Source organism: Oryctolagus cuniculus, chromosome 1, assembly GCF_964237555.1.
Source record: "Oryctolagus cuniculus chromosome 1, mOryCun1.1, whole genome shotgun sequence".
Taxonomy (NCBI): Eukaryota; Metazoa; Chordata; class Mammalia; order Lagomorpha; family Leporidae; genus Oryctolagus; species Oryctolagus cuniculus.
Window position 1 is genome coordinate 63,257,928 of NC_091432.1, and position 18,591 is coordinate 63,276,518.

At 55.8% G+C, this 18,591-nt stretch overlaps 1 protein-coding gene and 1 long non-coding RNA gene across 5 annotated transcripts; one reads left to right on the top strand and one right to left on the bottom strand.

Moving 5' to 3' along the window:
* The first annotated feature begins 1,163 nt into the window (after positions 1 to 1,163).
* LOC138849800 (uncharacterized) lies at positions 1,164 to 16,081 on the top strand. Of its 3 annotated transcripts, none has more exons than XR_011389010.1 (6): positions 1,164 to 1,366; positions 2,202 to 2,397; positions 2,702 to 2,922; positions 4,216 to 4,696; positions 13,494 to 13,742; positions 15,753 to 16,081. It is a non-coding gene; the product is annotated as an uncharacterized lncRNA (long non-coding RNA). The 3 variants fall into 3 exon arrangements; XR_011389009.1 differs by lacking the exon at positions 1,164 to 1,366 and adding an exon at positions 1,377 to 1,559; XR_011389014.1 differs by lacking the exons at positions 1,164 to 1,366; positions 4,216 to 4,696 and adding an exon at positions 1,377 to 1,559.
* Positions 9,715 to 12,084, bottom strand: LOC138849794 (GPI-linked NAD(P)(+)--arginine ADP-ribosyltransferase 1-like). Of its 2 annotated transcripts, none has more exons than XM_070074645.1 (3): positions 11,997 to 12,084; positions 10,978 to 11,698; positions 9,715 to 9,938 (listed from the first exon to the last, which is right to left on the bottom strand). In XM_070074645.1, the coding sequence occupies exons 1-3, from the start codon at positions 12,057 to 12,059 to the stop codon at positions 9,841 to 9,843; spliced, it is 882 nt and encodes a 293-aa protein (XP_069930746.1). In that variant the 5' UTR covers positions 12,060 to 12,084; the 3' UTR covers positions 9,715 to 9,840. The 2 variants fall into 2 exon arrangements, with proteins under 2 accessions (XP_069930746.1, XP_069930750.1); XM_070074649.1 differs by having other exon boundaries at positions 9,715 to 9,987; positions 10,961 to 11,761.
* Positions 16,082 to 18,591: the final 2,510 nt, after the last annotated feature.

Consider the following 18,591-nt stretch of genomic DNA (forward strand, 5'->3'; position numbering starts at 1 on the left):
GGACAGTGCGGGAGCAGCCATTCACAGGTATTTGTTCCTGTCTGATTCATACCGTCTCTGTGTGTCAGAACAGTCTCTGTCCTCAGGAAGTTCATTGTCAGCCACGGGAGGAATAGGTGGACAGGTGATAGGGAAGGACCAGGGCCCTGTGGGAGCACAGAGGCAGGGCTCCTCCCCCAGCAGGTGGGAGAGGTCAGAGAGGGCTGCTGGGAGGGGAGAATAGGAGCTTGCAGTGATGCATTAGAGGGACCCCACTCTCAAATCCTCATCAGCCCAGACATGAGTGGAAGTCTCTTCTACGAGTGAGTTGCTGTCTGTCCTGGAGTTCACTCTGACCCCCCCCCCCCATTCACAGTCTCACTCCTAGATCTGGATGAGGTGCAGTCCCCATATTCTCTCCTGTTTCTCCACACCAGCAGGTCTTGCAACTTGAGCGAGAGAGAGAGAGAGAGAGCGCGAGCGAGCGAGCGAGCTGGAGGTCCCAGCAGATGGGTGTGCCAGGGATCCTGGCTCTGTACACCTTGGGCGTGGCCAGCATCCGCAGAGTGGGCAGAGGCAGCAGGCAGGAATGTCCAGAGTCTGGGGGGTCAGAAGAGGCCTGGGCTTCCTGGGAAGGGCCCCACCGCAAGGAACGCGAGCAGCAGCAGGAGGGACCGGGCTGTGGAGAAGCGCTCCTGAGCCAAGGCTGCAGATAGAGAGACAATGATCTGTTGATGTTTTAGCCGTGATATTCTCTGCCTTTAAAATAAATACAGCCCTGGAGAGGGATGAAGCCACAATTCCCATCAGCTCCCTGCCACTAGCCATACAGACATGGCTGTGCTCAGCCAGGAGAGCAGCCCACAGCCCCTGCAGGGGTGAAGTCCCTGGGCACATCCTCCTAATTCCCCATCTGGCCAGTCCTGAGAGCATGGACCAGGGAGCAGCTCCCACCTGCTTGACCACAGGCCGATTTGCAACTCTGGGGCACATCTTCCACCTGCCGTCTCACCTCACCTCCCACCCCTAGCAACACTACTCAATCCCTATTTCTCTCATAAGTTCATGCCTCGCCTAAACTTGTGGAGATATAAACTAAGAAAATGTGCCCCTCATCGGTGATTGCAAGGGGGGTGCCTGAGTATATAGGGGTGTGTGTGTGTGTGTGTGTGTGTGTGTAGGTCTGAGTACTGAGAAGGAGACCACGGAGCACACCCACTTTTAGAGACAGAGGGGGAACGAGTGGCCCCCTGCATGGAGAACACCCTCCCCACCCCAGCAGGAAGCAGTCAGTGTTTTCTCAAGGCGTTGGTGGAAGGTCCTCCTCCCCAGTGTGGTCATAGGGGAAATGTACTGAGAGCCACCTGTGCACTCCTGATCAGCTGAGGTAAGCCCCAACCCCCACCCCCTGTAGCGCAGAGCAACAGGAGGTAGAAACAGTGGCTGGGTGGGGGTGGGGGGACAGAGGACCTGTCTTGCTAGAAGGGACGCAGGACACTCTCTGGAGGTGACATGTGACTGAGGCCTCGCAGGCTGACTAGGAGCACAGGCGTCAGCAAGTGGAGACGGGGAGAGAAAAGGTGTGCGTTGCGGGCAGGAGGATTTGGGGCAGCAGGAGAGAAAGGGAAGGCTGTGGCGGCAGGAACTCTGAGGACAGGAGTGAGTGCCGCGTCCTCTGGTCTGGCTGAGGCCCGTCGTGCAGGAAGCCGAGGGCACCAGGGGGCTGTGCTGGCCTCCAGGGCCAGGCGAGCAGGGCCGCTGTCCAGAGGTCCTGCCCTGTCCCTGCTTCCTGCTGTGCACTGAGCCCTCTCCTCCCCGCCCTCAGCTGCCTCCAGGAGGGGACAGAGAGACACCTTGCTGTGTCCAGGGAAAGCAGAGTCCAGGGGCCGCCTGCTTCCCCAGGAAGGGAGGGAGCCACAGCCTCCTGCTCGCTGGGAGAGGCCAGGAGGGGCCCAGGTGGCTCCAAGAAGAGGGCGACTCGGCCTTGGGTGGCCATTGGATTTCAAAGTTTCAGTCAAGTTTGCTGCTTCTCTTTTTTTCTGTTTAATTTATTATAAAGCAATGGGTGCTTTCTGGGCAGGGTGTGGGCAGCACCTGAATCACAAAGTCCCTTTCTTCTTTCTCTTCCTATTTATCAATTCCCATTTTTTTTTTTAAGATTTATTTGTTGTATTTGAAAGGCAGAGTGACAGAGATTTTCTATGCTCTGATCTACTCCCCAGATGGCCACCACTGCTGGGCTGGGCCAGGCTGTAACCAGGAACCTGGACCTCATCTTTGACTCCCACGTGGAGAGCAGGGGCCAAGAACTTGGGCCGTCCTCTGCTGTCTACCCAGGAACTTCAGCAGGGAGCTGGATTGGAATTGAAGTAGCCGACTCTTGAACTGTCTGCCCAGGATGGAGTACCAGCAGTGCAGGTGGGAGCTCACCCACTGTCCACGGCAAGAGCCACAGCATCTGCTTTTTATTTTACATCTCTGTACAGGAAGAGGTCCCATTCTGACTTTATTTTTTCATGTTTTAAAGGCTAAATTTAACTTTCTGAAAAGCAATGCATTGTCACCATTCAAACTTTAAATGGCCCACAGGCCCTTTCATGACAGGTTCTGTCTAAGCTCACCTCACAGGTAGCAGGGTTTCCATTTTCTTGTGCATTCTTTCATATCCATGAATATAAAAGAAAACTCACTGGTATCTCTGTTTTCTTTTTCTTTTACACAGTGGTAATGCAGATAAAAGCTGAAAAATCCTTCACAACAGGGATGCGCACTTGACACCAACGGCGCATGACGTCATGCCCCCACTCTCATCTCCTCTCACTCCCCCCGGCTCTGGAGGGACCGAGCTTTGAGACCTCAGCGACCCTCAGACACTGGGACTCCGTGTCTGTACATCTACATCATCAGACCTCAGATCCTGTCATTGCTGTGTACAGCTCACAGGTGAGAACCGAGCTGCTCTGCTCAGTGGGGTAGCAGCAGAGTTTACCACACCCAGCGCGTCCCAAACTGGACCTGGGATCTTCCCTCCCTCAGGTCCTGCTTACTCATCTATCCCACAGACACCCTGTGGGCTAATGCAGCGTGCAGGCCCTGAGGGTAAAATTAGGAACCAAAACAGAACGCACATCCTTGCTGCCTTCAGGCTGTGGTTGCTGAGATGACTGGGAATTTGTAATTTTGAGTAGTGGGTGACGCACATTACCGAAGGAACACAAAGCTCCTAAATGAAACACGTGTGTGCCAGGACCGCTATTTCCACGCCGTGGAAATGGGAGGACGCACACCGCATGTAGCACTGCCAGAGGCCCCATGGTGGGGTGCACAGCACAGACAGGCCTCCCATTGCAGGATGCTGGGCCAACGGTGGAGCGTGCAGCAGCAAAACCCACTCCAACTCTTGTCTGTGCTCTCGGAACCCACTCAAGAATCCTGAGCAGCTCTACCAGATCCTCTTGTTTATGGAGAATCAGATCCCTGGGTTCAGGCGGGGCTGTCCTCACTCTGTGCCCCCAAGGGCTGAGCACTTGACTCAGGCCTGGTGCTCCAAGGCCTTGGCCATTGTGGTGGATTCATGGCTGGATGTGACTCAAGCGAGGTCAGTTAGCATCTTGCTGAGTTTGGATGTGCAGGCGTGGGCTAACAGAGTCTACCTGAGCCTGTTGGCTTCTCAAGCCATATCCCCTGAGCCCACCTTACCGTCCATACAAGGGCATGGGGGGAGGGCTCCCGTGTGTGCTGGCAGCCTCCCACCTCCAGGCCTGCACACACCTCAGTGCCTGAGGCTTCGCCATCTTCCTGGGCCAAAAGTGCAGGGGAGATCATGTCCCCGAGGCCACCTAGAAAACCCACAAAGACACTTCTTGCTCCAGAGTCCTTGTTACTCTGGTCTGCTTTCAGAGGAACCCGTACCAAGCAAGAGAATTTTCTCATTGGGTTATAAAGCTTACAAACTGTCGACCAGAGCTGCCCCTTCAGCCTGGAGCCCGGGATGAGTCCACAGCAGCAGGTCCCAGCCCAGTGTGCAACAGTAGGAGCCCAGGGGAGCAGGAGCGGCAGCCTGAAGCCGTCTAGTTCAGAGGAGCCGATCTACAGACAACCAGAAGACGCGTGAGCACACATGTTTGTGTGCCGCCGAGAGTCTGCGGCACACAGCAAAACAGGTCTGCAGCAAAGCTCCCGGGGCCACTAAAGCTCTGACGACTCCATTCTTGCCCTCTGCCCTGCAAAGAACAGGTGGAGAACGAGAGCGTCTGACCCTGCATAGGAGGAGCTGTGGAGTGGGCTGAGGGCGTTGTCCCGTGGCCTAAGGAAAAGGAGCTGAGGCTGCACCCAGAGTCACCTGTGGAAGTCTCCAGATTTGGCTCTGTTGGGCCACAGGGAGGAGGAGGCGGCAACATCAGGATCGCAACAAGGTTTCTGTTCTCTGGGCTGCAAACAGATGGACTTTGTTCTTTCTTTCTTTCTTTCTTTCTTTCTTTCTTTCTTTCTTTAATGAAGCTCCTCTTTTACTTTCTTGGCTTTTATTCTTCTATTGCTCCAGGGCATCCCTCTGGGGACACAGAACTGGGCAGCGTTTCTTCTCTCTTTTTCTTTCTTTATTTGACAGATAGACAGTGAGAGAGAGAGAGAGAGAGAGAAAGATCTTCCTTCCGTTGGTTCACCCCGAAAATGGCTGCTACAGCTGAAGCTACGCCAATCTGAAGCCAGGAGCCAGGTGATTCCCCCTGACTCCCATACAGGTGCAGGGCCCAAGCACTTGGGCCATCCTCCACTGCCTTCCCGGGCCAGAAGAGAGCTGGACTGGAAGTGGAGCAACCGGGACTAGAACCGGCGCCCAAATGGGATGCCGGTGCCACAGGCGGAGGATTAACGAAATGAGCCATGGCGCAAGCCCCTCTTCTCTCTTTCCCCATTTAAAGTGAAGTGTGATCGGTGTGGGAAAGCACATCAGTGTACACAGGGTGGTGAGCTTGGAAATAGGCAACACGTGTGTCCTGTGCTCCCCCTCCACCATCCCCCACAGAGTGTCCTGGGGGCCACTGTTTGAACTTTGATGTCACGGTGGCTTTGTGCAGGGAGAACGCCTCATGGGAGATTGGCCCTCTGACACATGTTCCCTGTCGGCACTCTCCCTACAGAGAGACCCAGGACTTGCTCTTATTGTAGGCCCAGGACGGAGCAGGTGCTCGTTAGTAGATGGAGTGAATGATGATCAGGTGTGGAGGGAAATGGGGAGTTCTGTCTGGGAGATCTGAACTCGGCAGGGGCCGGTGTGCAGGAGGGAGCAGAGTGGACACTGAGAGGAGACGGGGGAGAGGCGCGGGGGCTTTGAGTCAGGGAAAGAGGGAGGAGAGGGCTCTGGAAGGGTGAGGCCAGAGCTCAGGAGCAACAAGGCTGCTCCCGGGTTCCAGGGCTCTATGCGTTAGGCCTTGGGTTCCTGGAGATTTCCTGACATCTTGGGATTAAGTCCTCCCCCGCCTGAGTCTAGCTGGGATGGAGGGTGGGGGATGGGGGAGTGTTTCCTGTCCCATTGGGAGTCTGGAGTCTCCTGTGCTATGCTCTCCCCATACTCACTCGGTCACCCAGGGTGTCACCTGGGAATCCATTCCTTCCATCATTCAGCAAACGTCAGTGTAGTTGACCACTAGCGCTGGGCATGGGACAGGGCACTCCTAAGACCCCTGCCCTTTGCTCACTCCCACACCCTGCCCTGCTCAGGTCTGGGCAGCCCCCACTGTCCCCAGGGAGAGCAGCGGCAGCAGTGTCTGTGAGGCCCAGCTCTGGCCACGCTCTCTGCCTGTGCAGAACCTCTCTGTTCCACAGCGGAGCCTGAGAAATCTCTAAATGCAGAGTGAACATGGAGAGATGAAGTGATGAGGGCAGAGGTAGTCCCATCTAGGTAGAGCAGCAAACCCAGAACAGTCCCGAACCAAGCACACGTCCCTCCACAGCCGCTTAGCCCGGCCTGTGAGCGCTCTGTGCACTGCCCTGCCTCAGCTTGGTGGCTCAGCCCCAGCGCCTGTGTGACTGCTGCTTACAGAACAAACTCCCAGCCCCACCAGGCTCTGTCCTGCCTGTGGTCCTGCACTCATCTCCTCTCTAGGAAACCCCTCTCCCAGAAGCCTCTGACTTCTCTGGGCTCCCACTGGGATGGCCTGCGGTCTTAGTTCCTCGTGGGCAGGACCAGGCATAACTCATTCTATGTCCTGGGGACTCAGCCCAAGGCCAGGCACAGGTGGGACCCAGAATGCTGCAGAGACTTTCTGGGCCCAGTGAACAGTGTAGACCATTGCAGAGAAGGGAGACTGCTGGCCTTGGTGACCAGGGAGGGGTGTGGAGTGGGGCCACAGGCACAGGAGCGTGTGGGAGTGGAAGAAGCAGATGTCCTGGGCTCTCTGTTGCTTTGCACAGCCTTGCAGGCTCCCTTTTCTGCCTCTCATTCTGCCCAAGTCAGTTCTCTTGTCATCTACCCTGACCCAGGCCCTCATTGAACAGGCCTTTCTAGTAATGTGAGGCACACACCAGTAATTCACAACTTGCCAGTGGCTGAAACCTTCCTACATCTCCCAAACCTCTCCATCAAGGTTTCCCTGAAACTTCCTTGTGGCTCTTAAAACTCCACCATTAATATCCAAAACTTCACCTCTAAATCCTCTCCCTCCCCAGCCCCCAGGAGCAGGCTGGCGAGCCCCTTACCTAGGCCTTGTCCGGAGCAGGGGAGCTGGTGTTGGCCTCATGTGATGGTCACCAGGGCAGAGGAGGACAGGGCCCCCTTTATACTGTCGGTCCCACCCCTCTCCCTCTCATCTGCTCAGAAACGCGAACTCCCCCCTCTTTCTGGTGTCTTCTTGAGGTTCAGACACCCTCACCTCAGCCCATCTGACCTGGGCCAGTGCTGCTCTGCGGGAGGAAATCCGGCCACAGCGAGAGACAAAGAAAGAGGGGCAGAGCCCCCTCCCCCACACACACCTTGAAAAGTGGCTGCTCCCAGTTAACTAGTGAACAGCTGCCCCTGTTATCTTGTTAGGGAGTGAAGACGTCCTGAGTTCTGTTTCTGTAACTCCAGTCATCAATTTGTCCTAATAACTCTGCCCCTGGTATCTCCTTTACAAACACCAGATCACCGACCACTGGAAGTGTGGTGCTAATGATACCGATTTGCTTCTTAATATTTCCCATGGAAATAAGCCTGTGCCTTTGCACCTTGCCATGCATTCAGAGAAGATTCTGAATGCTGGCTAAAGAGGCCAGGCAGACGGCAAGTTTTCAAACTCCTTATTCCATGAGAGAAATGCACAGGGGAGCGAGGGCTTCAAGGGAGAAAGAAAGGTCCCCAAATGAAGTTGCGGTTCACACAAGCAGAGGGCAGGCCACTACCACGTGCTGGGGCCCAGGGTCTTGGGCCAAGAATTCTTGGACTGCTTTCCCAGGCCATAGCAGAGAGCTGGATCGGACATGGAAGAGCCAAACTCAAAGCAGTGCCCATTAGAGTTGCTGACACAGCATCACCACAGCGCTGGCCCCTAAATAAAAATATTAAAAAGAAATTAGCAGCAGTGGCAACAGCTACTAACTGGTGGGTGTACCGTGTGTCCAAACACTTGCACAATTGAACTCCATGACGGACCTTGGATGCTCTTGGTTCCCGTGCTTTGGGGGAAGGGGGCGTGGCCTTAGGGCCGCCTGTGCTCTCCCTTCACCTGGCTGCTCCTGCTAAGCTGCTTGTGGCTTCTCAGCACCAAAACTCATGCACGTGGAAGTGGCCTGCCCTCTGCTGTGTGAACCGCAACTTCATTTGGGGACCTTTCTTTCTCCCTTAAAGCCCTCGCTCCCCTGTGCATTTCTCTCATGGAATAAGGAGTTTGAAAACTTGCCGTCTGCCTGGGAGGCTGCCAGCACACACGGGAGCCATCCCCTTGTGTTCTTGTGTTGACTCGCAGGTGGGTTCCGAGGATATCGCTTGGGAAATTAGCGGCTCAGGTAGACTCTGTTAGCCCACGCCCGGACATAAAAACTCAGCAAGAATCTAACTGACCTCGCTTGAGTCTCATCCAGCCATGAATCCACCACAATGGCCAAGGCCTTCGAGCACCAGGCCTGAGTCAAGTGCTCAGCCCTTGGGGGCACAGAGTGAGGACAGCCCCGCCTGAACCCAGGGTCGGATTCTCCATGCAAACGAGAGGATCTGATAGGGCTGCTCAGGATCCTTGAGTGGGTCCTGAGAGCACAGACAAGAGTTGGAATGGGTTGTGCTGCTGCACCCTCTGCTGTTGGCCCAGCATCCTGCCACGGGGAGGCGTGTCTTTGCTGTTCTCCTCTAGCTGGGGTCTCTGGCAGTGCTGCACGCTGTGTGCTTCATCCCATAGTGAGGCATGGAAACACCAGTCCTGGCACATACGGGTTTAGGTTAATAGCTTTGTATGCCTTCGGTAATGTGCGTCACGCGCTACTGAAATGACAAACTCCCGTTCATTCCCACATGCACAACACTGAAGGCAGCAAGGATGTGCGTTCTGTTTTGGTTCCTAATTTTACCCTCAGGGCCTGCACGCTGCATTAGCCCACAGGGTGTCTGTTGGATAGATGAGTAAGCAGGACCTGAGGGAGGGAACATAGCTCCAGCTGGATTGAAGTGCAGTAGTCGGGTCTCGAACTGGCGCCCATATGGGATGCTGATGCTACAGGCCAGAGCATTAACCCACTGTGCCACAGCGACGGCCCCAATAACTAAACCTTAATAAAATAAAATTAGCAGCAGTGGTAATAGCTACTAACTGGTGGGTATCCACCATGTGTTCAAACATTTCCACACTTGAACTCACTGAATCTGCTGAATGGGGATTTTCTATCACCCATATAACTCCTGGAAGAACAGGGGCACAAACAAAGCAGAATCCACCAAAGTCACACAGCAAGTTCAGGCCTGGGTGCGCCCTGCTGGGCAAGACAGGGTTTGCACGTCCTGACCAGCGTCGTGAAGCTAAGTGTGCACAAACAGGGAGGATCTGCATAGACTCACAAGCGTGTCCGTATCTGTGCCCACTCCCTGCCCTCACCAGGACGAGCGGAACCAGGTGTTGACGCTGTACCTATGGATCCGGCAGGGGTGGGCCGATGCCTACCTGCGGTGGGACCCGGATGCCTATGGCGGCCTGGATGCCATCCGCATCCCCAGCAGGATCGTGTGCCCTAGAGTGACATCTGAGAACCTAACCGTCCAAGGTGGGGACAGTGCAGGGAGCCGCTGTTCACAGGTGTTTGTTCCTGTCTGGTTCCCATGTTTCCTGGCACTGTCTCTGTGTCTAAGAACAGTCCCTGCCCTCAGGAAGTTCATTGTCAGCCACGGGAGGAACACGTGGGCAGGTGGTAGGGGAAGCACCAGGGCCCTGTGGGAGCACAGAGGCAGGGCCCCTCCCCCAGCAGGTGGGAGAGGTCAGAGAGGGCAGCTGGGAGGGGAGAATAGGAGCCTCCAGGTGGACAGGTGATGCATTAGAGGGACCCCACTCTCAAATCCCTTCAGCCCTGACATGAGTGGAAGTCTCTTCTACGAGTGAGTTGCCGTCTGTCCTGTTGTGTCCCACCCTGACACCCTCCATTCACAGTATCACTGCTAGACCTTTGGATGAGGTTCAGTCCCCACATTCTCTCCTGTTTCTCCACCAGCAGGTCTGGCAGCTTACAGGGAGAGAGAGAAGAGAAAGAGAGAGAGAGAGAGAGAGAGAGAGAGAGAGAGAGATAGAAAGCCTACATTTCCAGCTGATGGGTGTGTCAGGGATCCTGTTTCTGTACACCTTGGGGGTGGGCAGCATCCGCAGAGTGGGCAGAGGCAGCAGGCAGGAATGTCCAGAGTCTGGGGGGTCAGAAGAGGCCTGGGCTTCCTGGGAAGGGCCCCACCGCAAGGAAGGCGAGCAGCAGCAGGAGGGACCAGGCTGTGGAGAGGCGCTCCTGAGCCGAGGCTGCAGACAGAGAGACAATGATCGGTTGGTTTCGTAGCTGTGAAATTCGCTGGTACCCAGAATGTGACAGGGGTCAGACAGGAAGGGAGGAATTGAGGGAGGCAGGGAGAAGGAGAAGTGGGCACTGGGAGCCCCAGTCCTTCCAGAAGTCGTCAGGTCCTCGCTGCTTTCTTCTCTTGCCACAGGGACACCACACGGTGGGCAGGACATGGGCAGAGATGTGAGTGGGATCCCAGCGATGCTGAACTTGGCTCTTCTGGTAGGAGAGGTGCTTCGTAGACTGGGGATGTGGGTAGAAAAATGCTAAACTATTCTAGTAGCTGAGATTACATCATCGGAACTCAGAGCAGAGACCTGGCTTCTGGTTATGGCTGCCCCCTGGACAAGTCATTCCAGTCTCTGGCTCTCATTTCCTACCACTAGCACCTGCCACTAGCCATGCAGAAGGGGCAGCTCCCAGCTGGGAGAGCAGCCCACAGCCCTGCAGTGGTGAAGCCCCTGGGCTCATCCTCCTGATTCTCCATCTGGCCGGTCCTGAGAGCATGGCTCAGGGAGCAGCTGCCACCTGCCTGACCCCAGGCTGCATTGGAACTTAGGGGCACAACGTCCCTGCCCTCCACCTCACCTCCCACCCTAGCAACACTACACAATCCCTATTTCTCTAAGTTCACGCCTCGCCTAAACTAGGTGGAGGCGCTGTTTATTTCTGGCACTAGCGGTGTGGATGTCAGTACTGCAGTCAGAAATTAATTCCCTGCCACCCTTGGGGATGCCTGCCCCTCATATGGCCCAGGACCCCTGCCCTGGTCAGGAAGCCTGCCGCAGCCTCCCTGCCCTGACTTGGTTCCCTCCAAGGACAGAGTGTGCTGTCCCCGTAGCTGGAAATGGCAGAGGGCTGGTGCCCGTGGCTGGTTCTGCTCACTCAGTTTGGATTTTGTGCTTCTCTAAGTGTCACATGGACCTAGGGGACTGGGGCCTGTATTTGCTGAAGGCTTGGGAATGGGGGAGGCTGCCTTCTGCACAGGTGTGTCTTCCTCACCTTTGATGTACTCGCAGTTGTATGAGCTGCGCTTGTCCAGTGCCTGGAGCTCAATGTAGACACAGCCCCCGGGCAGTCTGCTGGTGTTGATGACCTGGAAGGTCTCAAAGGGGGGGATCAGCACCTTGTGCTCCTCAGGGATGACGGAGTAGTTCTGGAAAGGGACCCCAAGGCAGGTCCAGATGCTGAAGAACGTTTTGTTGCCGAAACAATGGGCCACATTTTTCTTCAGGGATGAAGAGGCAAATATCCCTAGCCTGACAGTGGCCCCTGGCCCTGCTGGCTGGAAGCGCTGGCCTTCCACGCCCCGGAACACCCGACGGCACCCGGACTGCCGCTGGTCCTTTCTCAGTAGCTGCAGGGCCTCGGTCAGCAGGAAGTGCAGGGTCTTGAAGGAGAAGTGCTGCAGGTAGTGGGCCCGGGAGCGGCCCGCCTGGCGTACCGCGCTGTTGAACTCCTTGTATAGGTGGCTTTCGTCCATGTAGGCCAACAGGGCCACCACGTGCTCCTCCCGGAAACCCACAGGCAAGGGGGGTAGCCTTGCGGGGCACTGGTCCTGGAGCTCACGCCACTTGTGGCTTGCCTTAGCCCAGCCGTCCGCATACACTTTGTTTGCGTGGAACTCTGTGAGGTTGAGATGTGGGAGGGCAGCTGTCATGGCTGCTTCACAGCCGACATACTCGTCATCAAAGAGGTCCAGGGCCATGTCCAGCGGTGTATCCTGAGAGAAGAGGATGGAAGTTTGGAAAGGCTCTGGGATGCAGGAGAAAGAGTGGCCAGATGCCTTGCGGCTTCTATTGCAGGGCATGGCATAAGGGGGCTCATCCCTCAGGAGGCAGGAGGGCTGGACACACAGCCGCAAGCTCCCTGGGGACCCAGCGGGGGCTGTGCCCTCAGGCCAGGTGCTCCCAAGGTGGGCAGCACGGGGTCCTTCATCTCTCTGCTCAGCCTGCCAGGGTCAGGGAGAACCTGACAGCTCGGGTGCCTGTGGGGATGAGGCCATTGGAAGACAGCCGTACCTGAATTGCTTCCAGAAGTCCCAGGGACAGAAGGAGCAGATTCGCCACGGCAGGAACCCACATGGTTGGGGCCACCCTGGTATAGTTGCTGTCTCCTTACACTCTCACTTCCTCACCTGGAAAATTGCATGTTAACACGTAAGTTTGACAACCATGCATAGACACCTCGTCTGTGCCACCTCCAACACCGCCCCGCATGGCACAGAGCGACATGAGGTAGCAACGGTGGCTCGGGGAGGGGCCAGAGGACCCGTCTTGCTGGAAGGGACACGGGACACTCTCTGGAGGTGACATGTGACTGAGGCCTCGCAGGCTGACTAGGAGCACAGGCGTCAGCAAGTGGACACAGGGAGAGAAAAGGTGTGCGTTGCGGGCGGGAGGATTTGGGGCAGCAGGAGAGAAAGGGAAGGCTGTGGCGGCAGGAACTCGGAGGACAGGAGTGAGTGCCGCGTCCTCTGGTCTGGCTGAGGCCCGTCGTGCAGGAAGCCGAGGGCACCAGGGGGCTGTGCTGGCCTCCAGGGCCAGGCGAGCAGGGCCGCGGTCCAGAGGTCCTGCCCTGTCCCTGCTTCCTGCTGTGCACTAGCCCTCTCCTCCCCGCCCTCAGCTGCCTCCAGGAGGGGACAGAGAGACACCTTGCTGTGTCCAGGGAAAGCAGAGTCCAGGGGCCGCCTGCTTCCCCAGGAAGGGAGGGAGCCACAGCCTCCTGCTCGCTGGGAGAGGCCAGGAGGGGCCCAGGTGGCTCCAAGAAGAGGGCGACCCAGCCTTAGGTGCCAATTGGAACTCAAAGTTACTAGATCAGGTTTGCTGCTGCTGCTGTTTTCTGTTTAATTTAACAAAGCAATGGGTGCTTTCTGGGCAGGGTGTGGGCAGCACCTGAATCACAAAGTCCCTTTCTTCTTTCTCTCCCTATGTTCCCATTCCCACTTTTTTTTTTTTTAAGATTTATTTGTTGTATTTGAAATGCAGAATGACAGAGATCATCTATGCACTGATCCACTCCTCAGATAGCCACCACTGTTGGGCTGGGCCAGGCTGAAGCCAGAACTTGGAACCTCATCCTTGTCTCCCATGTGGAAAGAAGAGGCCCAAGAACTTGGACTGTCCTCTGCTGTCTTCCCAGGCACTTTAGCAGGGAGCTGGATTAGAAGTGGAGCAGCCGGGACTAGAACTGCTCAAGATGGGTGCTAGCAGTGTAGGTGGGAGCTCACCCACTGCCGACAAATCATCCACAGCATCTGCTTTTTATTTTACATCTCTGTACAGGAACAGGACCCATTATGACATTAATTTGTAACATTTGAAATGCTGAATTTAACTTTATCAAAAGCAATACATGTTCATTGTTCAAACTCTATGGTCCACAAGCCCTTTCATGACAGGTTCAGTCTAAGCTCACCTCACAGGCAGCAGGGTTTCCATTTTCTTGTGGATACTTTCAAGTCCATGAATGTGAAAGAAAACTCACTGGTATCTCTGTTTGCTTTTTCTTTTACACAGTGGTAATGCAGTCAGTAGCTCTTGAGTTTTTGGAGTCGGATGAAAGCTGAAAAATCCTTCACAACGGTGATGCGCACCTGACACCAACGGCGCATGACGTCATGCCCCCACTCTCATCTCCTCTCACTCCCCCCGGCTCTGGAGGGACCGAGCTTTGAGACCTCAACGACCCTCAGACACTGGGACTGCGTGTCTGTACATCTACATCATCAGACCTCAGATCCTGTCATTGCTGTGTACAGCTCACAGGTGAGAACCGAGCTGCTCTGCTCAGTGGGGTAGCAGCAGAGTTTACCACACCCAGCGCGTCCCAAACTGGACCTGGGATCTTCCCTCCCTCAGGTCCTGCTTACTCATCTATCCCACAGACACCCTGTGGGCTAATGCAGCGTGCAGGCCCTGAGGGTAAAATTAGGAACCAAAACAGAACGCACATCCTTGCTGCCTTCAGGCTGTGGTTGCTGAGATGAACTGTTTGAACTTTGATGTCACAGTGGCTTTGTGCAGGGAGAACGCCTCGTGGGAGATTGGCCCTCTGACACATGTTCCCTGTCGGCACTCTCCCTACAGAGCAGACCCAAAGGCTCCTCTTGCTCTTATTGTAGGCCCAGGACGGAGCAGGTGCTCGTTAGTACATGGAGTGAATGATGATCAGGTGTGGAGGGAAATGGGGAGTTCTGTCTGGGAGATCTGAACTCGACAGGGGCCGGTGTGCAGGAGGGAGCAGAGTGGACACTGAGAGGAGACGGGGGAGAGGCGCGGGGGCTTTGAGTCAGGGAAAGAGGGAGGAGAGGGTTCTGGAAGGGTGAGGCCAGAGCTCAGGAGCAACAAGGCTGCTCCCGGGTTCCAGGGCTCTGTGCGTTAGGCCTTGGGTTCCTGGAGATTTCCTGACATCTTGGGATTAACTCCTCCCCCGCCTGAGTCTAGCTGGGATGGAGGGTGGGGGATGGGGGAGAGTTTCCTGTCCCATTGGGAGTCTGGAGTCTCCTGTGCTATGCTCTCCCCATACTCACTCGGTCACCCAGGGTATCACCTGGGAATCCATTCCTTCCATCATTCAGCAAACGTCAGTGTAGTTGACCACTAGCGCTGGGCATGGGACAGGGCCCTCCTAAGACCCCTGCCCTTTGCTCTCCCCCACGCCCTGCCCTGCTCAGGTCTGGGCAGCCCCCACTGTCCCCAGGGAGAGCAGCGGCAGCAGTGTCTGTGAGGCCCAGCTCTGGCCACGCTCTCTGCCTGTGCAGAACCTCTCTGTTCCACAGCGGAGCCTGAGAAATCTCTAAATGCAGAGTGAACATGGAGAGATGAAGTGATGACGGCAGAGGTAGTCCCATCTAGGTAGAACAGCAAACCTAGAAAAGTCCCGAACCAAGCACATGTCCCTCCACAGCCGCTTAGCCCAGCCTGTGAGCGCTCTGTGCACTGCCCTGCCTCAGCTTGGTGGCTCAGCCCCAGTGCCTGTGTGGCTGCTGCTTACAGAACAAACTCCCAGCCCCACCAGGCTCTGTCCTCCCTGTGGTCTGCAACATCTCCTCTCTAGGAAACCCCTCTCCCAGAAGCCTCTGACTTCTCTGGGCTCCCACTGGGATGGCCTGCGGTCTTAGTTCCTCGAGGGCAGGACCAGGCATGACTCATTCTATGTCCTGGGGACTCAGCCCAAGGCCAGACACAGGTGTGACCCAGAATGCTGCAGAGACTTTCTGGGCCTAGCGAACAGTGTAGACCATTGCAGAGCAGGGAGACTGCTGGCCTTGGTGACCAGGGAGGGGTGTGGAGTGGGGCCGCAGGCACAGGAGGGTGTGGGTGATTTGCTTCTTAATATTTCCCATGGAAATAAGCCTGTGCCTTTGCACCTTGCCATGCATTCAGAGAAGATTCTGAATGCTGGCTAAAGAGGCCAGGCAGACGGCAAGTTTTCAAACTCCTTATTCCATGAGAGAAATGCACAGGGGAGCGAGGGCTTCAAGGGAGAAAGAAAGGTCCCCAAATGAAGTTGCGGTTCACACAGCAGAGGGCAGGCCACTTCCACGTGCATGAGTTTTGGTGCTGAGAAGCCACAAGCAGCTTAGCAGGAGCAGCCAGGTGAAGGGAGAGCACAGGCGGCCCTAAGGCCACGCCCCCTTCCCCCAAAGCACGGGAACCAAGAGCATCCAAGGTCCGTCATGGAGTTCAATTGTGCAAGTGTTTGGACACACGGTACACACACCAGTTAGTAGCTGTTGCCACTGCTGCTAATTTCTTTTTAATATTTTTATTTAGGGGCCAGCCCTGTGGTGATGCTGTGTCAGCAACTCTAATGGGCACTGCTTTGAGTCTTGGCTCTTCCATGTCCGATCCAGCTCTCTGCTATGGCCTGGGAAAGCAGTCCAAGAATTCTTGGCCCAAGACCCTGGGCCCCAGCACCTGGGAGAACAGGAAGCAGATCCTGACTCTTGGCTTCGGATCGCCACAGCTCTGGCCATTGTGGCCATCTGAGGAGCGAACTGCAGGTGGAAGATCTCTCTGTCTCTCTCTTTCTCTCTCTCCCCCTCTGCCTCTGCTTCTCAGTAACTTTACTATTCAAATAAATAAATCAATCTTGTAAAAAATGTTTTCTTCTCAGACAATCCTTTTTTCTCCAAAAATCCTTCCTGAGGACCAAACGGAAAGTCCAACCAAGTGTCCAGCACGGGGAGTGTGGGGAAGAGAGATGGAGAGTGAGACAACCCCAGAACGAGCGCTTCCGGGGAAGCAGCCTCAGGACCCCCCTTCCGGCGACAGGTGCAGCTCCAACGCTCCCACCCTCCTAGCCGCTGTTACTGTGGAAAGTGGCATCGTGGGGACATTTGCTGCTCCCTCTCCCAGTCCTGAGTGTGGGCATTTGCACAGCAGATAATGTGAGGGGACAGCCTCTGGACCAGATTTCCTGGGGTCACTATTTGGTCTCTGTCCACTCTCTGCCTTTGGGGAATTGCTTCTCCCATTCCAGGACCTGGAAACTCCCAGAGGTCTCAAGAGATGGAGTGAAACAGTCATGGGAGGGGGTCCTGGGTGGGCAGTGGTCCCCCAGGACCTGGCACCTGGGACCTGGCCTCCTTAGTCTGAATCTCTGCCTTGCTGGTCACTTAAAAGTCACAAAGTGCAAGAGATTCTCTCTGAAGCCTCCTCCTTCTCTCCCCCTGGCTGCTCAGGGTCAGGACCAAATCCAGAGAGGAGGTGGCTGTCTCAGCCTGGATGCTCCACGCCAGGGCCCCACCTTCCCTCTGGCTCCAGGGACTCCCGTTTCATGGGAATGTTACGGAACCTGGGCTTAGAAAACTCCCTTTGTTCAAGCAGTACCAGAGACAGAGGAGGATAGAAGCAGTTCCTTTTTTTTTTTTTTTTTTTTTTTTTTGACAGGTAGAGTGGACAGTGAGAGAGGGAGAGAGAGAAAGGTCTTCCTTTTCCGTTGGTTCACCCCACAATGGCCGCTGCAACTGGCGCACTGCGGCCAGCACGCCGCGCTGATCCGAAGCCAGGAGCCAGGTGCTTCTCCTGGTCTCCTATGCGGGTGCAGGGCCCAAGGACTTGGGCCATCCTCCACTGCCTTCCCGGGCCTCAACAGAGAGCTGGACTGGAAGAGGAGCAACTGGGACAGAATCTGGTGCCCCGACTGGGACGAGAACCCAGGCTGCCAGAGCCACAGGCAGAGGATTAGCCTATTGAGCCGCGGCGCAGGCCTCGAAGCAGTTTCTTAATGCCACCTGCCTCAGCTGGAGTCATTTCCGGAGAACTGAGCCTCAAAGTCAAGTTGCTTCCAGAATGTACAGGTTCATCAGCATCATACCGTGGCTGTAACAGCACTGGGGGTTTACATTGCAGACCTGTGTGACTTAGTGGTATAGGCAGGCCTACAGGATCACATCCAATGAGGTTAGAGAGCTTGAAGTCCATATATTCAAGGTCCTGGGTGTTCTCAGCCCTTATTTGACCACACCTGAAGCCCATCTGCCAATCAGACTAATTAACCACGCCCCTTTTGAAGAGGATTATAGGCCTGGGACACCAACTGGTCATTTTCTCTTTCCCCTTTCTCGCCATGATGCACCTTGGTTGCTCTTGGTTCCCGTGCTTTGGGGGAAGGGGGCGTGGCCTTAGGGCCGCCTGTGCTCTCCCTTCACCTGGCTGCTCCTGCTAAGCTGCTTGTGGCTTCTCAGCACCAAAACTCATGCACGTGGAAGTGGCCTGCCCTCTGCTGTGTGAACCGCAACTTCATTTGGGGACCTTTCTTTCTCCCTTAAAGCCCTCGCTCCCCTGTGCATTTCTCTCATGGAATAAGGAGTTTGAAAACTTGCCGTCTGCCTGGCCTCTTTAGCCAGTATTCAGAATCTTCTCTGAATGCATGGCAAGGTGCAAAGGAACAGGCTAATTTATATGGGAAATATTAAGAAGCAAATCGCCCACACCCTCCTGTGCCTGCGGCCCCACTCCACACCCCTCCCTGGTCACCAAGGCCAGCAGTCTCCCGCCTGTGCCTGGCCTTGGGCCGAGACCCCGGAAAACAGAGTGGGACATGCCTGGCCCTGACCCCTGCCCCAGAGGAACTAGGACCAGCCCAGTAGGTGCCTAGAGGAGTCATAAAGCTTCTGGGAGAGGGGGTTTCCGAGGAGAGGCCATGAGTGCAGGACCACAGGGAGGACAGAGCCTGGTGGGGCTGGGAGTTTGTTCTGTAAGCAGCAGCCACACAGGCGCTGGGGCTGAGCCACCAAGCTGAGGCAGGGCAGTGCACAGAGCACTCACAGGCTGGGCTAAGCGGCTGTGGAGGGACGTGTGCTTGGTTCAGGGACTGTTCTGGGTTTGCTGCTCTACCTAGATGGGACTACCTCTGCCCTCATCACTTCATCTCTCCATGTTCACTCTGCATTTAGAGATTTCTCAGGCTCCGCTGTGGAACAGAGAGGTTCTGCACAGGCAGAGAGCGTGGCCAGAGCTGGGCCTCACAGACACTGCTGCCGCTGCTCTCCCTGGGGACAGTGAGGGCTGCCCCAGACCTGAGCAGGGCAGGGTGTGGGAGTGAGCAAAGGGCAGGGGACCAAGGAGGGCCCTGTCCCATGCCCAGCGCTAGTGGTCAACTACACTG

What these genes read in the sequence shown, in the direction of transcription:
- LOC138849794 (XM_070074649.1), bottom strand. Translation starts at nt 12,059, where the DNA reads ATGTGGGTTCCTGCCGTGGCGAATCTGCTCCTTCTGTCCCTGGGACTT. An exon ending in GACTTCTGGAAGCAATTCAG is followed by an intron (nt 11,762 to 11,996) that starts GTACGGCTGTCT and finishes AGAAGCCGCAAG; the next exon opens with GCATCTGGCCACTCTTTCTC. An exon ending in AAGGTGAGGAAGACACACCT is followed by an intron (nt 9,988 to 10,960) that starts GTGCAGAAGGCA and finishes TCTGGGTACCAG; the next exon opens with CGAATTTCACAGCTACGAAA.